General features: G+C 45.0%; 1 protein-coding gene across 4 annotated transcripts in view; it reads left to right on the top strand.

Annotated features, from left to right (window-relative positions):
• Positions 1-1,663: 1,663 nt before the first annotated feature.
• The window catches only part of smpd4 (sphingomyelin phosphodiesterase 4), a 76,856-nt gene continuing 60,534 nt past the window's right edge, over positions 1,664-17,985 (top strand). Inside the window, exons 1-6 of one of the 4 annotated variants that reach the window (XM_078226779.1) lie at positions 1,664-1,820; positions 3,039-3,125; positions 3,769-3,911; positions 10,483-10,558; positions 13,782-13,890; positions 16,167-16,219. In XM_078226779.1, coding sequence (XP_078082905.1) covers positions 1,668-1,820; positions 3,039-3,125; positions 3,769-3,911; positions 10,483-10,558; positions 13,782-13,890; positions 16,167-16,219 — 621 coding nt within the window. In that variant the 5' untranslated portion in view covers positions 1,664-1,667. The remainder of the gene's footprint in view (positions 1,821-3,038; positions 3,126-3,768; positions 3,912-10,482; positions 10,559-13,781; positions 13,891-16,166; positions 16,220-17,985) is intronic. The other 3 variants (XM_078226782.1, XM_078226780.1, XM_078226781.1) reach the window with 3 other exon arrangements.

The following is a 17,985-nucleotide window of genomic DNA, read 5'->3' as shown; positions in this document are numbered from 1 at the left end:
GATGAGCACTTGGCATGTCATAACATTCAAGGCTATGGGCCAAGTGATGGTAAATGAGATTAGGTAGGTAGGTCAGATGTTTCTCATGTGTCAGTGCAGACTGAATGGGGCAAAGGGCCTCTTCTGCACTGTGATTCCGTGAAAAACATTTTCACCCAGAGTGCTTGGAACCTGGAACTCATTGCCTGAAAGGGTGGTAGATGCAGGAATGCTCAATATTTAAGAAGCATCTAGGCAAGCACTTGAAACACCATAGCATTCAAAACTACAGACCAAGTGTTGGAAAATGGGATTAGGATGGCCAGTGCAGATATGATGGGCTGAAGGGCCTATTTCTGTGCTGTACAACTCTAAGACTTGTATTTTCCTTCTTCAAATTAAAAACAAAATTAATTAGTTGTAAAGCATACATTGCTTATTAACAATAATATTTTTGAAATTAAATTTTCTGCCATGGATTATACCAAAATCACACCAGCCTTTTAGTATGTTCCAGATGAGAATTTCCCCTATGTTGACTTACAGGGAGTGTACAGACCCTCTAGTCACTCACTATCACTGTGCAGGGGAATTGTTGAGTTGTTAGCTCTTTGAGAGACTCTATATCCAGCAGCACTATCAGCAAACACCCATAGTCATTCACACCTTCCACCTCAGCTCCATGCTTCTTCGACCATATCTGACTACACTGACCAGCCCCATTCTGCTCCAGCCTGTAGTTATGGTGCTCCCAGCTGGCCTGAGGCGGACTCAATGCTGACCACTGCTGCCCCGAGGCGGACTCAGTGCGGACCACTGCTGCCCCGAGGCGGACTCAGTGCTGACCACTCCTGCCCCGAGGCGGACTCAGTGCTGACCACTGCTGCCCCGAGGCGGACTCAGTGCTGACCACTCCTACCTCGAGGCGGACTCAGTGCTGACCACTGCTGCCCCGAGGCGGACTCAGTGCTGACCACTCCTGCCCCGAGGCGGACTCAGTGCTGACCACTGCTGCCCCAAGGCGGACTCAGTGCTGACCACTCCTGCCCCGAGGCGGACTCAGTGCTGACCACTGCTGCCCCGAGGCGGACTCAGTGCTGACCACTGCTGCCCCGAGGCGGACTCAGTGCTGACCACTCCTGCCCCGAGGCGGACTCAGTGCTGACCACTCCTGCCCCGAGGCGGTCTCACTGCTGACCACTCCTGCCCCGAGGCGGACTCAGTGCTGACCACTCCTGCCCCGAGGCGGACTCAGTGCTGACCACTCCTGCCCCGAGGCGGTCTCACTGCTGACCACTCCTGCCCCGAGGCGGACTCAGTGCTGACCACTGCTGCCCCGAGGCGGACTCAGTGCTGCCCCGAGGCGGTCTCACTGCTGACCACTGCTGCCCCGAGGCGGACTCGCTCTGGACGCCATTACTGCTATAAAGCCCGCGCTTTATCCACCCAATCAGCGCTCTCTCCGGCCCAGCCTTAGCCAATCAACAGTGGCCCCAGTCAAAGCTGATCCAATCAGCAGCTGGCTCTATCCCAGCCCGGTCCAATCAGCGGTTCTTATTCCTACCCTCGCGCTCTCCTCTCCGCCAATAAGCAGCTCCCTTCCATCCTCACTCCCCTATGTACCAATCAGAATCGCTGTCTTAGGTCCTCCATTCCGGGCTGTCTGTCGGTGGTATGTGACGCTGTTCATGTCGCGGTTTGATGACGGTAGACGGCGCGGCGGCTTGAAGCTGGCGAGCGGCTTTGGACACTTGTTGGGGGACTTGTGGGGCCGCCTGCGGCCAAGACCCTGCGGGGAGAGCATGGCGGCCCTGCCCATGCAGCAGCCCAGTTACCTGCTGGTGAGTCAGCTCACACACTTCCTCTTTAGACCCTCCTTCCTCACACCCAGTTGAAACTCTTCAGACCCATTGCAAGTGGTGTTAATGTCTACAATAGTGTGGCGGCTGCAAACCTGAAATTAAAAACAGACAGACTCAACATCTCTGTGGCGAGAGAGAGAAAAACACAGTTCAGAGTGGGAACGTGGGGTGGGAATAGTTATGGGGAGGGGGTCTAAGGGAAGGAGATGGGGAAATTCTGTTATAGACAGGAGAGAATGATTTAAGTAACAAGCAGTGGTGGTGGAAGGCTGTTCGTAATAAGAGCCATCGGTACCTGAAACATTACAGCATAGACATGGTGGGCCAAAGGGCCTATTTCCGATTGTTTCTTGCACGCTATGCAGACAAAACATACCGTTCATAGAAAAGGAAACGAGAGAGTGCAGAATGTAGTGTTACAGTCATAGCTAGGGTGTAGAGAAAGATCAACTTAATGCAAGGTAAGTCCATTCAAAAGTCTGACAGCAGCAGGAAAGAAGCTGTTCTTGAGTTGGTTGGTACGTGACCTCAGACTTTTGTATCTTTTTCTGATGGAAGAAAATGGAAGGGAGAATGTCCTGAGTGTGTGAGGTCCTTAATTATGATGGCTGCTTTCCTGAGGCAGCGGGAAGTGTAGATGGAGGCTGGTTTGAGTGATGGTCTGGGCTGTGTTTGCAACACTTTGTAGTTTCTTGTGACCTTGGTCCGTGCTATATGACTCTATTCACTCTGTTTCTCCTCCCACAGATGCTGCCAGACCTGCTGAGTTTTTCCAGCACTTTCTCTTTTAATTGTAGAAAAATAAAACTGAGTCTCGGGGGGGGGGGGGGTGCAGACTCAGTGCTGAATGTCCTCATTGTGCGTTGTCTCTATTCTGCAGCTGGGGGCAGTGGCTGTATTGATCTTGCAGAAAGCCAACACAACTCAGTGCTGAATGGCCTCAGTGTGCACAGTGTCTATTCTGCAGTTCCAGTCTATGACAACTGATTTCTTGTTCCACACACCCAAGGCTTTTTGTTCCGTTGTGTTGTAACTTTCTGGAATTCATTTCTGCTCTTTGGTTTCTTTAAAACATCTCACCACTGAATTTGTCTCACATTTGGGCTTTTTACCCTCCTGTTTCTGGTGATATTCAAGGCTCAGATCCTCTTCTAAAGCAGAAACACTTCTTCGTCAAGAAATTTTCTCTTTTTGCAGGCTCTTCTTAAAGCAGATGGTGCGAACAAACCTCTATTTCAGCGATGCTACGAATTGTCCAAAGTGATAGAAGATTATTCTCCCAAGGTATGAAGCCACTGTGTTTACCTTGTTTTGCTTTAGTGCCAACTTGCGATGACTCTTCCATTAATTCATAGCACTGTTTATAATGTCATGCCTATTTCACCATGGGATATAGTTGGACCTAATCCATAATTCCTCCTTTCTCACAGGCCATAAGCACACTTCTTGGGAATGTGCAGTCTGTTGTAGTACCCTCTTTGCTGCCCTTGCTGAAAACTAATGGCAAGGATGGAGAATAACTTGAGACCGCAACACTGGGTGGCTGGCTGGACGCTGTTTGAGGGGGTCAGTCATTTGAGGCAGACGAGGATAAATTTCACTCAGATATGTTGTGAATCCTTAATTCTCTTAATCCAGAGAGCTGAGGATGCTGAGTTTTTGAGCATATTCAAAACCGAGATTGTAGATGTTTGGGCATTAATGATACAAGAATAGTGCGGGTATGTGGAGTTGAGGTAGAAGATCAGCCATGATGCTGTTGAATGATGGTATAGGTTCAACAGAGCAAATGGCCTCCTCCCATCTGTAACGTTCTTGTGCATTTCCCAATCAGGGGAGCCTTTATATTTTAAAGTATGTTTTTAGCCTCTTTAGCAGCATTTAGCTATTGAGCTGCTTTGTGAACCTGTTTTATATTTGTTTCCAGGAGCTCCATTTGATTTTCCCTTGGCTGATGGAGTGTGTGTTTGGTAACCAGGATGGCAGTGTTCCTGGTTGGAACATACGGTATTTGCAAGGTCGAATGAGTCCAACTGAATACACAGCCGTGGTTGATTTCTTGGATCCCGGGTATGATAATTCTCGATTTCTTCCTGACGGGCAAGGATAGAGCTGGGCTTTGAATCCCAGGAGCCTAAACTATAGTAGTTAACCTTTCTTGTTGCACATTGCCTATTTAACTTTCGTTAGTGTGCCCTGATGCATGGCTCCATCAGGAGGTTAAAGCAGCAGCACTCTAGGCACATGATCTCTGTGCCTCTGACTTGCCAAATCATCTCTTCTTCCCAATGTCCCTTTAGAATCATAGAATCCTACAGTGCAAAAGGAGGCCATTCGGCCCATCGAGTCTGCACCAACCACAATCCCACCCAGGCCCTATCCCCATAACCCCATGCATTTACCCTACCTAGCCCCCTGACACTAAGGGGCAATTTAGCGTGGCCAATCCACCTAACCCGCACATCTTTAGACTGAGGAAACCGGAGCACCCGGAGGAAACCCTCGCAGACCCAAGACGGGATTCGAACCTGAGACCCTGGCGCTGTGAGTCAGCAGTGCTAACCACTGTGTCACCTTTTGTCACAGACTGCTGAAGTGAATGTCTTCTCTATATACACTCACCACCCTCTGTGTGGAAAAAATTGCCCCTCTGGAGCTTTTTGTATCTTTCCTCTCGCACCTTAAACCTGTGCCCTCTAGTTTTAGACTCCCCTATTTTAGCATTAGGAAGAATCAATCTTAACGAGTCTTAGATTTATTCACAAATTAAAACATTAGAAATGTATAGCCCCTAACCCTACAACCCGTCACCAGTGTCTGTAATAATAAATATGGTTGGCCTCTGCTCCTTGGGATTTTAAGTATGCAGCGCTGAAGTACCTACACGCTGTCGTTCTTGCTCAGAAACATGTCAGAATACCCAACGTGGCAAATAGATTGTTTTTCTATAGGCGAGCCTGAAGCAGCACCTTCATTCTATTTAACACAGTGTACCTGCCATAGGAGTGCTTGATGGTGAAGCTAGATGGAAAGAATCTTTGACATCATACTGTGTTAACTTGTTTTTCTGGAGACAACACACAGATAATAGTCACTAATAAAGAAAAGATCACACTTCTATAGGGACTTTCATAAAGCCAGGATGCCCCAAAGTGTCTTACAGACGATTAAGTACTTTTGAAGTGTAGATTTTTCAAATTCTTTCATGGGATGTGGGTGTCGCTGGCTAGGTCAGCATTTATTGCCCATCCCGAACTGACCACGAGAAAGTGGTGGTGAGCTGCCATCTTGAATTGCCGAAGTCCCTGTGGTGTAGGAACTGTTATATAGAAATCATAGAAACCCTACAGTACAGAAAGAGGCCATTCAGCCCATCGTGTCTGCACCAACCATAATCCCACCCAGGCCCTACCCCCATATCCCTACATATTTACCCACTAATCCCTCTAACCTACGCATCTCAGGACACTAAGGGCAATTTTTAGCATGGGCAATCAACCTAACCCACACATCTTTGGACTGTGGGAGGAAACCGGAGCACCCGGAGGAAACCCACGCAGACACGAGGAGAATGTGCAAACTCCACACAGACAGTGACCCAAGCTGGGAATCGAACCCAGGTCCCTGGAGCTGTGAAGCAGCAGTGCTAACCACTGTGCTACCATGCCGCCCGTGTTTTCTATAATGTAGAAAACAATAATAGCTGAAGATCAGCATCAATTAGTTTCATGTTTCTTGTTCTGGGGATGTATATGTAAAGCTAGGGAACATTAATTTACTGGGGAAAATGAGATTGGCCATTAGTTTCCCCCGCTGTCCATTCCAGCCTGTTAATTGTATACATTAAGGTTACAGGTGGAGGGCATTCATTACATAATTACTTGAGCATGCATAGAGAGACATTTACTGACACTGGCAGGTTGTAGGGTTAGGGGCTATACATTTCTAATGTTTTAATTTGTGAATGAATCTAAGACTCGGTAAAGATTGACTCTTCCTAAAGCTAAAGTAATGGAGTCTAAAACTCGAGGGCACAGGTTTAAGGTGAGGGGGAGAGATGCAAAGGGATCCAGAGGGGCAATTTTTTCAGAGGGTGGTGAGTGTCTGGAACGAGCTGCCACGGGTCGTAGAGGCGGGTACAATTTTGTCTTTTAAAAAATGTTTAGAGAGTTACATGGGTAAGATGGCTATCGAAGGATATGGGCCAAATGCGGGCAATTGGGACTAGCTTAGTTGTGTTTAAAAAAAGGGCAGCATGGACAAGTTGGGCCAAAGGGCCTGTTTCCATGCAGTAAACCTCTGACTCTTAACACAGCCACCTAAACCACTCCACCTCCAAAACCTCCTTTTCCTCCCTCGACCCATCATTCTGTTGGTGGGTTTAAGGCAGCTTGTTGCACTCTGGATCCTCTGCGGTGCTCAACGTGACTCAAACTGAATCCTCCAGTGGCCTCTGTGTAATTGTTATTAAATACAGGATGTTTATATAAAATTGAAAACAATACTATTTTGGAAAAACGCAACAAAACTCAGAAGTGGGCAGATCCTTGGTGAGACTGCACCTGCAGTTTTGGTCTCACTACCTAAGAAAGGGTATACTTGCCATAAAGGGAGTGCAGCGGAGGTTCACTAGGCTGATACTGGGGCTGGCAGGACAGTAGTGGGAACTTGTGTATGGAGTCAGTAGAGATAGGCGAGGTGATGAATGAATACTTTTCTTCAGTCTTCACCAAGGAGAGGGGCCATGTTTTTGAGGAAGAGAAGGTGTTACAGGCTAATAGGCTGGAGGAAATAGATGTTCGGAGGGAGGATGTCTTGGCAGTTTTGAATAAACTGAAGGTCGATAAGTCCCCTGGGCCTGATGAAATGTATCCTAGGATTCTTTGGGAGGCAAGGGATGAGATTGCAGAGCCTTTGGCGTTGATCTTTGGGTCCTCGCTGTCCACGGGGATGGTGCCAGAGGACTGGAGAATGGCGAATGTTGTTCCTCTGTTTAAGAAAGGGAATAGAAATGACCCTGGTAATTATAGACCGGTTAGTCTTACTTCGGTGGTTGGTAAATTGATGGAAAGGGTCCTTAGGGATGGGATTTACGACCATTTAGAAAGATGCGGATTAATCCGAGATAGTCAGCACGGATTCGTGAAGGGCAAGTCGTGCCTCACAAATTTGATAGAATTTTTTGAGGAGGTAACTAAGTGTGTTGATGAAGGTAGGGCAGTTGATGTCATATACATGGATTTTAGTAAGGCGTTTGATAAGGTCCCCCATGGTCGGCTTATGATGAAAGTGAGGAGGTGTGGGATAGAGGGAAAGTTGGCCGATTGGATAGGCAACTGGCTGTCTGACCGAAGACAGAGGGTGGTGGTCGATGGAAAATTTTCGGATTGGAGGCAGGTTGCTAGCGGTGTGCCGCAGGGATCAGTGCTTGGTCCTCTGCTCTTTGTGATTTTTATTAATGACTTAGAGGAGGGGGCTGAAGGGTGGATCAGTAAATTTGCTGATGACACCAAGATTGGTGGAGTAGTGGATGAGGTGGAGGGCTGTTGTAGGCTGCAAAGAGACATAGATAGGATGCAAAGCTGGGCTGAAAAATGGCAAATGGAGTTTAACCCTGATAAATGTGAGGTGATTCATTTTGGTAGGACAAATTTAAATGTGGATTACAGGGTCAAAGGTAGGGTTCTGAAGACTGTGGAGGAACAGAGAGATCTTGGGGTCCATATCCACAGATCTCTAAAGGTTGCCACTCAAGTGGATAGAGCTGTGAAGAAGGCCTGTAGTGTGTTAGCTTTTATTAACAGGGGGTTGGAGTTTAAGAGCCGTGGGGTTATGCTGCAACTGTACAGGACCTTGGTGAGACCACATTTGGAATATTGTGTGCAGTTCTGGTCACCTCACTATAGGAAGGATGTGGAAGCGCTGGAAGGAGTGCAGAGGAGATTTACCAGGATGCTGCCTGGTTTGGAGGGTAGGTCATATGAGGAAAGGTTGAGGGAGCTAGGGCTATTCTCTCTGGAGCGGAGGAGGCTGAGGGGAGACTTAATAGAGGTGTATAAAATGATGAAGGGGATAGATAGAGTGAACGTTCAAAGACTATTTCCTCGGGTGGATGGAGCTATTACAAGGGGGCATAACTATAGGGTTCGTGGTGGGAGATACAGGACGGATATCGGAGGTAGGTTCTTTACGCAGAGAGTGGTTGGGGTGTGGAATGGACTGCCTGCAGTGATAGTGGAGTCAGACACTTTAGAAACATTTAAGCGGTTATTGGATAGGCACATGGAGCACACCAGGATGATAGGGAGTGGGATAGCTTGATCTTGGTTTCAGATAAAGCTCGGCACAACATCGTGGGCCGAAGGGCATGTTCTGTGCTGTACTGTTCTATGTTCTTGTTCTAACAAGTCCTATAAGGAGAGATTGGTTCAAGTGAGCCTGTTTCACTAGAGTTTAGAAGGATGAGAGGAAACATAAAATTCTAACAGGACAGGACAAGCTAGATGCAGGGAGGATGTTTTTCCTGGAAATCTAAAACAAAGGGACACAGTCTCAGGATACGAGGTGAACCATTTAGAACTGAGATGAGGAGGACTCTCTTCACTCAGCGTGTAGTGACGTTGTGGAATTCTCTACACAGAAGGCTGTGGAGGCCAAGTCACTGAATGTGCGCAAGAAAGAGGTAGATAATTTTTTAGGTTTTAATGGCATCAAGGAGTGTGGAGAGAAAACAGGAATATGGCAGTGAGAGAGAGGATCAGCCATAATCATATTGAATGGTGGAGCAGGCTCATAGGGCTGAATGGCCTACTCATCCTAGTTTCTATGTTTCAAAAGGCCTGGTAGCGTCTGTGGTAAGAGAAAGAGAGTCTATGAAACATCATTGTTTTTTCTAATATACATGCTTCTCATCTTCAGTGAGAATATTTTCATCTTCAAAAGTCAGATTGAATGATGTAGTATAGAAGAATGTGATTATATTGCCAGATGCAAATTTGAACGGTAACATGTTAAAACTTTATAAATCATGCTTTCAAAGGATGTTTAGTTTGCTTCTATCATGTCCATCAAAAGTGATTGAAGTTTAACGTTGAGTAATAAATACCCTGTATTGCTTCTATTCTCCTCTTCGTGGCAGTGTTAGGCTGCTGCTGTGAGAGAGAGGGAGGGAGGCCCTTCCCTGTCTTTCAGTTGGCATGAGCCAGAGGGTTCAACAATGGGAATTATCCAATTTCATAATGTATGGGATCATAGGCCAGATCCTTCTGCAGCGGAGAAGCAACATCTCACATGGAGATATGGCCGGTTGGGATAGGGTTCGGGGACTTCAGGCAACGAGGAAGAGGCAGGCTGTAAATTTTCCTCAAGATGTGGAATGTAATAGTGTAGACAAACATAGATTGTCAAAACAGGAGATGAGAACTGGTAAACTGTTCCACATTAAATACATAGACCACAGGAAACCCACAGCAGATCATTAAGACTTATAATACAATCATAGAATCCATACAATGCAGAAGTAGGCCATTCGGCCCATTGAGTCTGCACTGACCACAATCCTGCCCAGGCTCTATCCGCGTAACCCCATGCATTTACCCTAGTTAATCCCTCTGACACTAAGGGGCAATATAGCATGGCCAATCCATCTAACCCACGCATCTTTGAAGAAGATCAGTTGTGACTGATCTGATTGGCTTTCTCAGTCACAGTGAGTTACTGAGTAGTTTATTCCCAGTAATTTGATCATTGAGACAAGCCCAGCTTTCAGACACAAAGTGGAGTAAAGGAACAATTAATCATTGACCTGAATAAGCTCCGTTTCATCGGCAGTGTGTTAGTGTGATGGTAACCTGGTGATCATTATTAATCACTCATCCTTCTCCCTCCATTTAGATGAAGAATGTTATTCCCATAGTGAGTGAAGACCAAGTGTGGACCAGGGTGTATCAGTGTAACTTGGGGCCCATTTTAAAGTCACACTAACCTTATTTGTATGTCTTATAAATTCCCATTTATTAGCTTCTCTGTAAGCTTCTCATGCTGTGACTGCATTTTAAGGCTGCACTCCCCCATCCCTTCTGACCTCAAAATCTTGGTATGGGGCGGGGGAGCGCTGCGCACCGTTATGGGGTTGGGGGTGGCGGGGGGGGGGGGGGCGTGGGAGAGGTGTGCCCCGTTGTGGATGTGAATCTTGATTCTGTAACCTGAACCCTATTGAAAGGTTGGGCTGTTGCTATGCAGTTAACTGTTTTGGCCAGTATTTACAGTTCAGCAGTATTACACAAATATTTATTTCATTGTTGTTTGTGGAGCTTCTGGACAAATTGGCTGCAGCAGTAATGATACCTCAAAAAGTGTTTAATTAACTGTAAAGCCTTTTGGATTGTCCAATGGTTGTGTAGGGCAGTGGAGAGAAAGAAAGATGTGCATTTATATAATGTGTTTTGTCACCACTAGACATCTGGAAGTGTTTTCTAGCCAATGCTGTACTTTTGGATGTGTGTTCACTGCTGTAGTATAGGAAGCACTGCGACCAATTGTGCACAGCAAGCTCCCAGCAATATTTGTGCCTTTTTTTAACTCCACTATCTCCATACCTTCTTGACATTAACAAAAATTATTTTTTTCTTGTGTTTAACAGTGGCCCGATGATGAAATTAGTTTATAAACTCCAGGCTGAAGATTATAAATATGAATTTCCAATCTCGTATCTGCCTGTAAGTATGCAGAACAGCAGTAAATGATTGTGCTGACTTGTATTGTGTTCAGATCCTGATTTGATAACATTTTAAATGCAGCATGACATTTTAAATGATTGTGGTCATAGAATTCCTGTAGTGCAGAAGGAAGCCATTTGGCCCACCAAGTCTGTACTTGCTCTCCAAAAGAGCATCTTGCTCAGGCCATCCCTGGCCCCTATCCCCAAAGGGATGACTTGCCCTTCCCCAGCAGGTCATGTTATAATGCATTAATTCACTTGAGTCAGGAGCAATCTGGAGGATGTTTCCTCAGAAGGAACTCTTCAAATGCAGACAATAAAAATATAACAAAACTTATTTCAAATTATCAATCAAAGAAAAGAGGAAACATCATTACTCCAAACTTGGGGCCTCGCCCTGGGCCACTCCAAGCTCTCCCGCAATTCCCAACAGATTCTTATTTATAGTGAGTCAGCTGACCATCACATCACTCTGTAATTGGTTCTAGGGTTTACTGGGTCAACTGACCCTTACAGCTTGTTACCATTGGTCACATTACATCCAATGCAAAGTTGTTACCGGTTACATTCTAACAACTGGGGCAGCAGCGTTAGTGCAAAACCCAATCCGGGTAAGGTTGAGAAATCCAGGTATCCCAGTGTAGTTTGGTGGTGGGGTGGGAATGGGGGAAGGGAGAAGGGGGAGGGAATGAGTGATGGGGTCTAGGTGGGGGAAGGGAAGCAAGGATATGAGGTGTGGAGGGAGGAGTGAGCGACTGGGGAGGAAGGGATTTGAGAAGAGGGGCTGCTGAATGCGTGTGTGGGACGAGATGGGATGGGAAGAGGTGCGTGTGAGGGGGAAAGGAGCTTCATTGAATCTCCTGTCATCGTGGCCGGAACTTGTGTGTAAAATGACATTTTTACAATTACTTTACAAACACTTGTATTTCTATGATGCATATGGTGTTCTATAATGTGAGACCTTTAACAATAACATACTGAATGTTGCTGTGCTGCTTTACTGCTGGCGTCCAGGGCATATTCATTTTCAAATCATTTGTGCATATGTTCGCTTGTGGTCTGTGGGCATTGCCAACAAGGCTGTCCTTTGCCCATTCTGAGTGCTCTTAAAATGGAGTGACATTGGGAAGTAATTAGTGAAACATTGCTGTGGGCCTTTCCTTTGTTTCATGTGTACGTGATCAAGGTCATGTTCTGGTTTGGACTTCATCCTGTATTACATGCAGGGCATGTTGGTGCAGTGGTTAGCATTGCTGCCTCATGCCGCCAGGGACCCGGGTTCAATCTTGGCTTGGGTGATTTGTGTGGAGTTCTCCCTGTGTCTGGGTGGGTTTCCTTCAGATGCTCTGGTTTCCCCCACAGTCTGAAAGACGTGCTGGTTAGGTGAATTGGCCATGCTAAATTCTCCCTGTGCACCCGAACAGGTGCCAGAGTGTGGCGACTAGGGGATTTTCACAGTAACGTCATTGCAGTGTTAATGGGTGTCTGCTTGTGACAGTAATAAATTTTAAACTTAACTGCATTGAATGCTGAGGTTGCTTTGGTGATTTGATGCAAATGCGTTGGCCTTGACAGTAATAGAAGGTAAACAAAGGGAAAACTAATATTCCTGCCCACTTGAAGTGGCTTGGAAGCATTTGCATTTCACTGCAGATTATTGTTATAATTACGTGATTCTTTGTCACAATGTTCAGACTGTTTTGTCTTCAGCTACTCTGGTCCATGTTGTGTTGTCTGCTGCCGTCTGAATGTTTTGCGATTGATTACAATTCTTTACCACCTTGCACAGATTTTTGTGTCATCTGTATACTTCTGTATAATGCCCCAACGCCACTTTCTCAGATCATTGATAAAAACTGTGAAGAATAGTGGGGCTAAAACGGGAGAAAGCCACAAATAACCTGTTTTCAGCGTGGACCACATCCATTAACTGCAATACAACTGTTTTAGTTGTAGGATTGGAGCAAATTCCTATATCAGCACTTCAACTTTTTACTGACAGCACACGATTCTACTTTGTGAAGTAAACTGAGTTTGAAGTAACTTATCTGAATTCCCAGAAAACTTTTGATAGGCAACATGAGCTCAAAGTCCCTCTTCACTACCCTAGTGACTTCATCACAAACAAACTACCGTGTTTATTTGGCATGGCTTAGCTTTTCAGGCACTGTGTTGGGATTTCTAATGGACCCTTCCTTTTCCCAGTAATCATAAAAGGCATCTCTTGTATCTTCTCGGATCCTCCCAATAATGGATTTTGACTGATGGGCCTATAATTCCATGTCTCTGCTCGGACTGTTACATGATCTGGCTGCCAGTTTAAGAGAACTGTCCCTAACTCTGTTAGGTATTTGAAAAAACAGGCAGACACTCAGTGCACCTGTACGTTTCCTTCATCCACCCTTATTGATATTACCTGGGCATCGCGTTTCCCTCCTCTCCAAAACGACATTACTGTCAGTTGTATTAATTCTGCTCAGCACTAAACAGCCACATCTGCAACATAAATATCATCAACGGGAATATAGACTGGTGCTAAATATTCATTTGGGAGCTTTACCCTAACCTGAGAATCAGTATGAATCTGCCCTGCAGTGTCCCTGCAGGGCGGCACGGTAGCACAGTGGTTAGCACTGCTGCTTCACAGCTCCAGGGTCCCGGGTTCGATTCCCGGCTCGGGTCACTGTCTGTGTGGAGTTTGCACATTCTCCTCGTGTCTGCGTGGGTTTCCTCCGGGTGCTCCGGTTTCCTCCCACAGTCCAAAGATGTGCGGGTTAGGTTGATTGGCCAGGTTAAAAAATTGCCCCTTAGAGTCCTGGGATGTGTAGGTTAGAGGGATTAGTGGGTAAAATATGTGGGGGCAGGGCCTGGGTGGGATTGTGGTCGGTGCAGACTCGATGGGCCGAATGGCCTCCTTCTGCACTGTAGGGTTTCTATGATTTCTATGATTCTGTCCTTGACAATCTTCCGCCGTAGTTCAAAAAAACCTTTGCTATGACTACTGCAGTTACACCCGATCTTCACTTGCAGAGACCTCTCTAATCTGATGGTTGTCTTCCTTATATCCGTATCTTTGCATATAGTTTATGTAATGTTTAGGTTCCTGTTGCAGACGTTTTTATAAAAGATAAACATGCAAACTATTTAGAGTTTAGCATTTGCTTCCCTGAGAATCTCAATGTTTACTGATTCTATTCTATTGGTATTTTTTTCTAATTTAGGGTCCTGTGAAAGCTTCAATCCAGGAAGGCGTCCTACCCGATTTTCCACTATATCATAACAAGCTGCAGTTTCCTCCCTCTGGGCTGGCTAATCTCAGTCTCTCACTCAGTATCCTTTCACTGCATTGTATGTGGAACTGAAGCTGCTGCAACAGCATTGAATTGATACAAGTTGATTTGATTTATTATTGTCACATGTATTGGTATACAGTGAAAAGTATTGTTTCTTGTGCGCTATACAGTCAAAACATACCGTTCATAGAGCACATAGAGGAGAAGGAAAGAATAGGATATAGTTTCAGTCATAGCTAGGGTGAAGTGAAAGATCAGCTTAATATATGATAGGACCATTCAAAAGTCTGATGGCAGCAGGGAAGAAGCTGTCCTCGAGTCGGTTGGTACCTGTTTTCAGACTTTTATATCTTTTTCCTAATGGAAGAAGGCGGAAGAGAGAATGTCCGTGGTGTGTGGGGTCCTTGATTTTGCTGGCTGCTTTTCCCGAGGCAGTGGGACGTGTAGACGGAGCCAATGGATAGGAGGCTGTTTGCGTGATGGTCTGGGCTTCATTCATGACCCTTTGTAGTTTCTTGCAGTTTTGGTCAGTGCAGTTACTTTCCATTTTACAATTTGTGTTACAGGATGCTTATACTTTGGGATCATTTGAACAGCTGGTTTCAGGCCATTTTTATTAGTGATATTGCCCTGCTTTAGTAGAAGACATTTTGACATCTTTTTATGCTTTCAGAAAGAATTATTTGAAACCTAGAAAGAATGTCTGAAAATGTATCTGCCAGCTCTGTGTTTGCTGATGACTCACTGCCATATGTTTCAGCTCTTAAACATCGCTGCACCCATCCTGAGCTGGCATGTTAGCAATAACATACACATCATGATTAAAATCACTCAAAAGGAGTCATTTCAGATCCTAGAATGGCTGTTTAAATAGTGACAGTGTTTTACGACAGTGTATTACTGAGCTACATGGACCTGAAAGCCCCAGCTTTGATCCCTGATCTATGCTGAGTGCAATAGTCTGAGCTCGGATGTTAGGGTGCTATTGGTATCAATAGTCTGAAATATTCCCTTCATCCAAATCATTAATATAGGTCATAAATAGTTGCGGCCTCCATATTGTTTTCTGTGACACTCCACTTATTAGTTTGTCAACCTGAAAATGACCCATTTATCCCGAATCTCTGTTTCCTGTTAGTTAGCCAATCCTCTTTTCATGCTAATATATCATCCCAACATCATGAGCTCTTGTCTTGTGCAGTAACCTCTTGTTTGGCACCTTGTCCAATGTTTTTTGGAAAACCAAATGCATTACATCTACTGGTTTTCCTTTATCCACTCTGCTTGTTGCATCCTCAAAGAACTCTGAAGTAAGTTTGACAAACATGATTTTCCTTTCACAAAACCATGTTGACTTTGCCTGATGGTATTACAAAGGATTAGCATAAGCTGCTTGCATTTGTACTCAATACCTCCATTTGTAAAGCCAAATATCTTTTATGCTTTAACAGCTTTATTAACTGTGGCATGGTGGCACAGTGGTTAGCATTGCTGCATCACAGCTCCAGGAACCTGGAGGTTTCAATTCCGGCCTTGGGTGACTGTATAGAGTTTGCATGTTCTCTCCATGTCTGCGTGGGTTTCTTCCGGTTTCTTCTCACAATCCAAAACTGTGCAGGTTAGGTGAATTGGCCATACTAAATTGTCCCTTAGTGTCTCGAGATGTGTAAGTTAGATGGATTGGCCATGGTAAATGACGACATGGATCCCAGGGATAGGGTGGGGGAGAGGGTCTGGATGTGATGCTGTGTCAGAGAGTTGGTGCAGACTTGCTGGGCTGAATGGCCTCCTGCACTGTATGGATTCTAACTTGTTCCTCACCTTTGATTTGTGGAAATAAGCCCCCAAGTTTGGAAATTGGGGATGTAGCTGGTGCCCATTGGAGCCAAATTCCAATATGGATACTGGGGCAGGTGTGAAAAGAAGTTCAAAAGTTGGCCATCAAATGTTACTTGATGCTCTCTGTTTGACAGATCCGCTGTATTGTTTTCACATTTGACTGTAAATACACTTGGCCTGATCTGTACCCTCGAGGCAATTGAAATGTTCAGTCTTACTGAATGCTCTTCCCCCTTAGTAAAGAGAATAATGTTTCTTTAGAAGAAAATCTCTGCTTCTGGAGAACTAGGAGTCAATTATTAAATTAAAACATTGTAGTGATATGCAGATAATGCTCTTCTTTTGTGTCAAACACGTTTAATTGTTGGGTATATCTCTTGAACGGTCAAGGAACAAGCCAACAGTGCAGAGACTTTGATAAGAGTTGCTTTTACTTAAGTAGACTTGTTTGTAATTCTTAACCTGCATGACTAGATCCCTTCGAATACTATCTCTTCAATTTAGCTATGCATCTCACCACACCACGGGTAAGTTGGTACTGCTGGATGTGAGGCAACACTGGTTAAAGGACAGAGATAACGCTGCTGTCCGAGTCTTGCCCATCAACAGGTTTGGCATATCCTCTGTGCTGGTAGAGTTGCGGGATCTAAGTTAAATAACATTAGTCCTATGTGACCAGTAATTCATCCCATGAAGACAAGGCAGCTCCATTCTAATACCAAATTTTTACACCACAAACAGATCTAACATCAGGTCCCTGCTGGTGTTAATGTGCCACGTGAGCTTCCACCCTACTTCCACCTCCATAACATCACACGATTTCACCACTTGCTGCCAACCTATCCAAATATCACCTCTTTCCCACGCTATATAAACATGAGCTGGCCAAAACTCTGCTTTGCATATCTTAACTAGCAGCAAGTCTTATTAATCCACTCAACGGTGCTTACTCACTGGCAGTGCCTTGATTTTAAAATTCTCAACCTTGTTTTCATATCCCACTATGACCCTGCCCCTCCCTATTTCTATCATCTCCCCCAGCTCTGCAACCGTCCAAGATATCTGTGTGCCTCTAATTCTGGCCTCTTATGCATCCCTAATTTTAATCATTCCAACATTTATATGACCTTTCAGTTGTCGGACCATCCTTGTAAATTTTCTTTGTACCTTTTTTTATAATATGGAGATCAGAGCAGTGAAGTGCGTTCCCAGGTTTGGTCCAGCCAAGGTTCTATACAGTCAGAGACATTACAGCACAGAGGCATGCCATCTGCCAATCAAGTCCATGTCAGCTCTCTGCAGAGTAATCTCATTTCCTTTTGAAATCATTCATGGAGTGAAGGAGCAAAGGGATCTCTGGGCACAAGTTACCAAATCGCTAAAAGGAGTGACTTGGGTTAAACTCTTTAGCAAACCTAGCACTAGGGCTTATTCCTTAAGATAAATAATTGATACAGAACTGAAGAACAGAATTAAGGCAGGCAAAGCAAAGTTGTTCCCAAAGCTGTTCCTATTTGATGGTACAAGATCCTGGGAGGGTACTTTTCAGATTCTAGGCAGGGCTGCTTGGGGTGTGAGGAAAAACTTTCTTTTTACACCAAGTGGTGATGAGCTGGAACTCTGCCTAACGAAGGTGGTGAAAGCACTGACTGATTTCAAAAGGAAATTGGGTGGGCACTTAAGAGAAATAAACTTGCAGTACTCTAGACATTGATGGAAGGAATTTGATTGCTCTGCAGGGAGTCAGCATGGATTTGATGGGCAGAGTGACATGCCTCTATGCTGTAATGACTCGGACTCCAACTCTGAATTTATTGAACCTTGGTTAGACCAAACTTGGTTGTGATCTCCATATTATGAAAATGGATATAGAGGCATTGCAGAAGGTACAAAGGAAATTTGAGGATGATACGACAACTGAGATTGGAAAGATTGAACATGCTGGTCTCATTAGCAATCCCTGTGAGACACCACTTCCCTAATCCAAATAAACTCCAAATAATGAGTCAAAGTTCAATGTGCTACCTCTATCATGTCTAGTGATGTTTGAGACACAGCCTATTTCTTCCACAACAGAATTTAAGGATCATATTCTGGTTTGGTTCTTTATATGTGAGCAAATTTGAAACCTGACTCTACTCGCTATGTGGAGAACTGGAAGTACTGATGGATGTCAGTTAAATATCCTGGAGTTGGAACTCTGTTGTCCTGCTTGCCAAGGCTGTCTGAAGTGGAGCTCAGAAAGAAATGCTTCCACTGTGTAAAACCTCATTCCTGTTATTCCTTCATTAGT

Source organism: Mustelus asterias, chromosome 13, assembly GCF_964213995.1.
Source record: "Mustelus asterias chromosome 13, sMusAst1.hap1.1, whole genome shotgun sequence".
In the NCBI taxonomy this organism is placed as follows: domain Eukaryota; kingdom Metazoa; phylum Chordata; class Chondrichthyes; order Carcharhiniformes; family Triakidae; genus Mustelus; species Mustelus asterias.
This window is presented reverse-complemented; position numbering and strand designations above follow the sequence as displayed.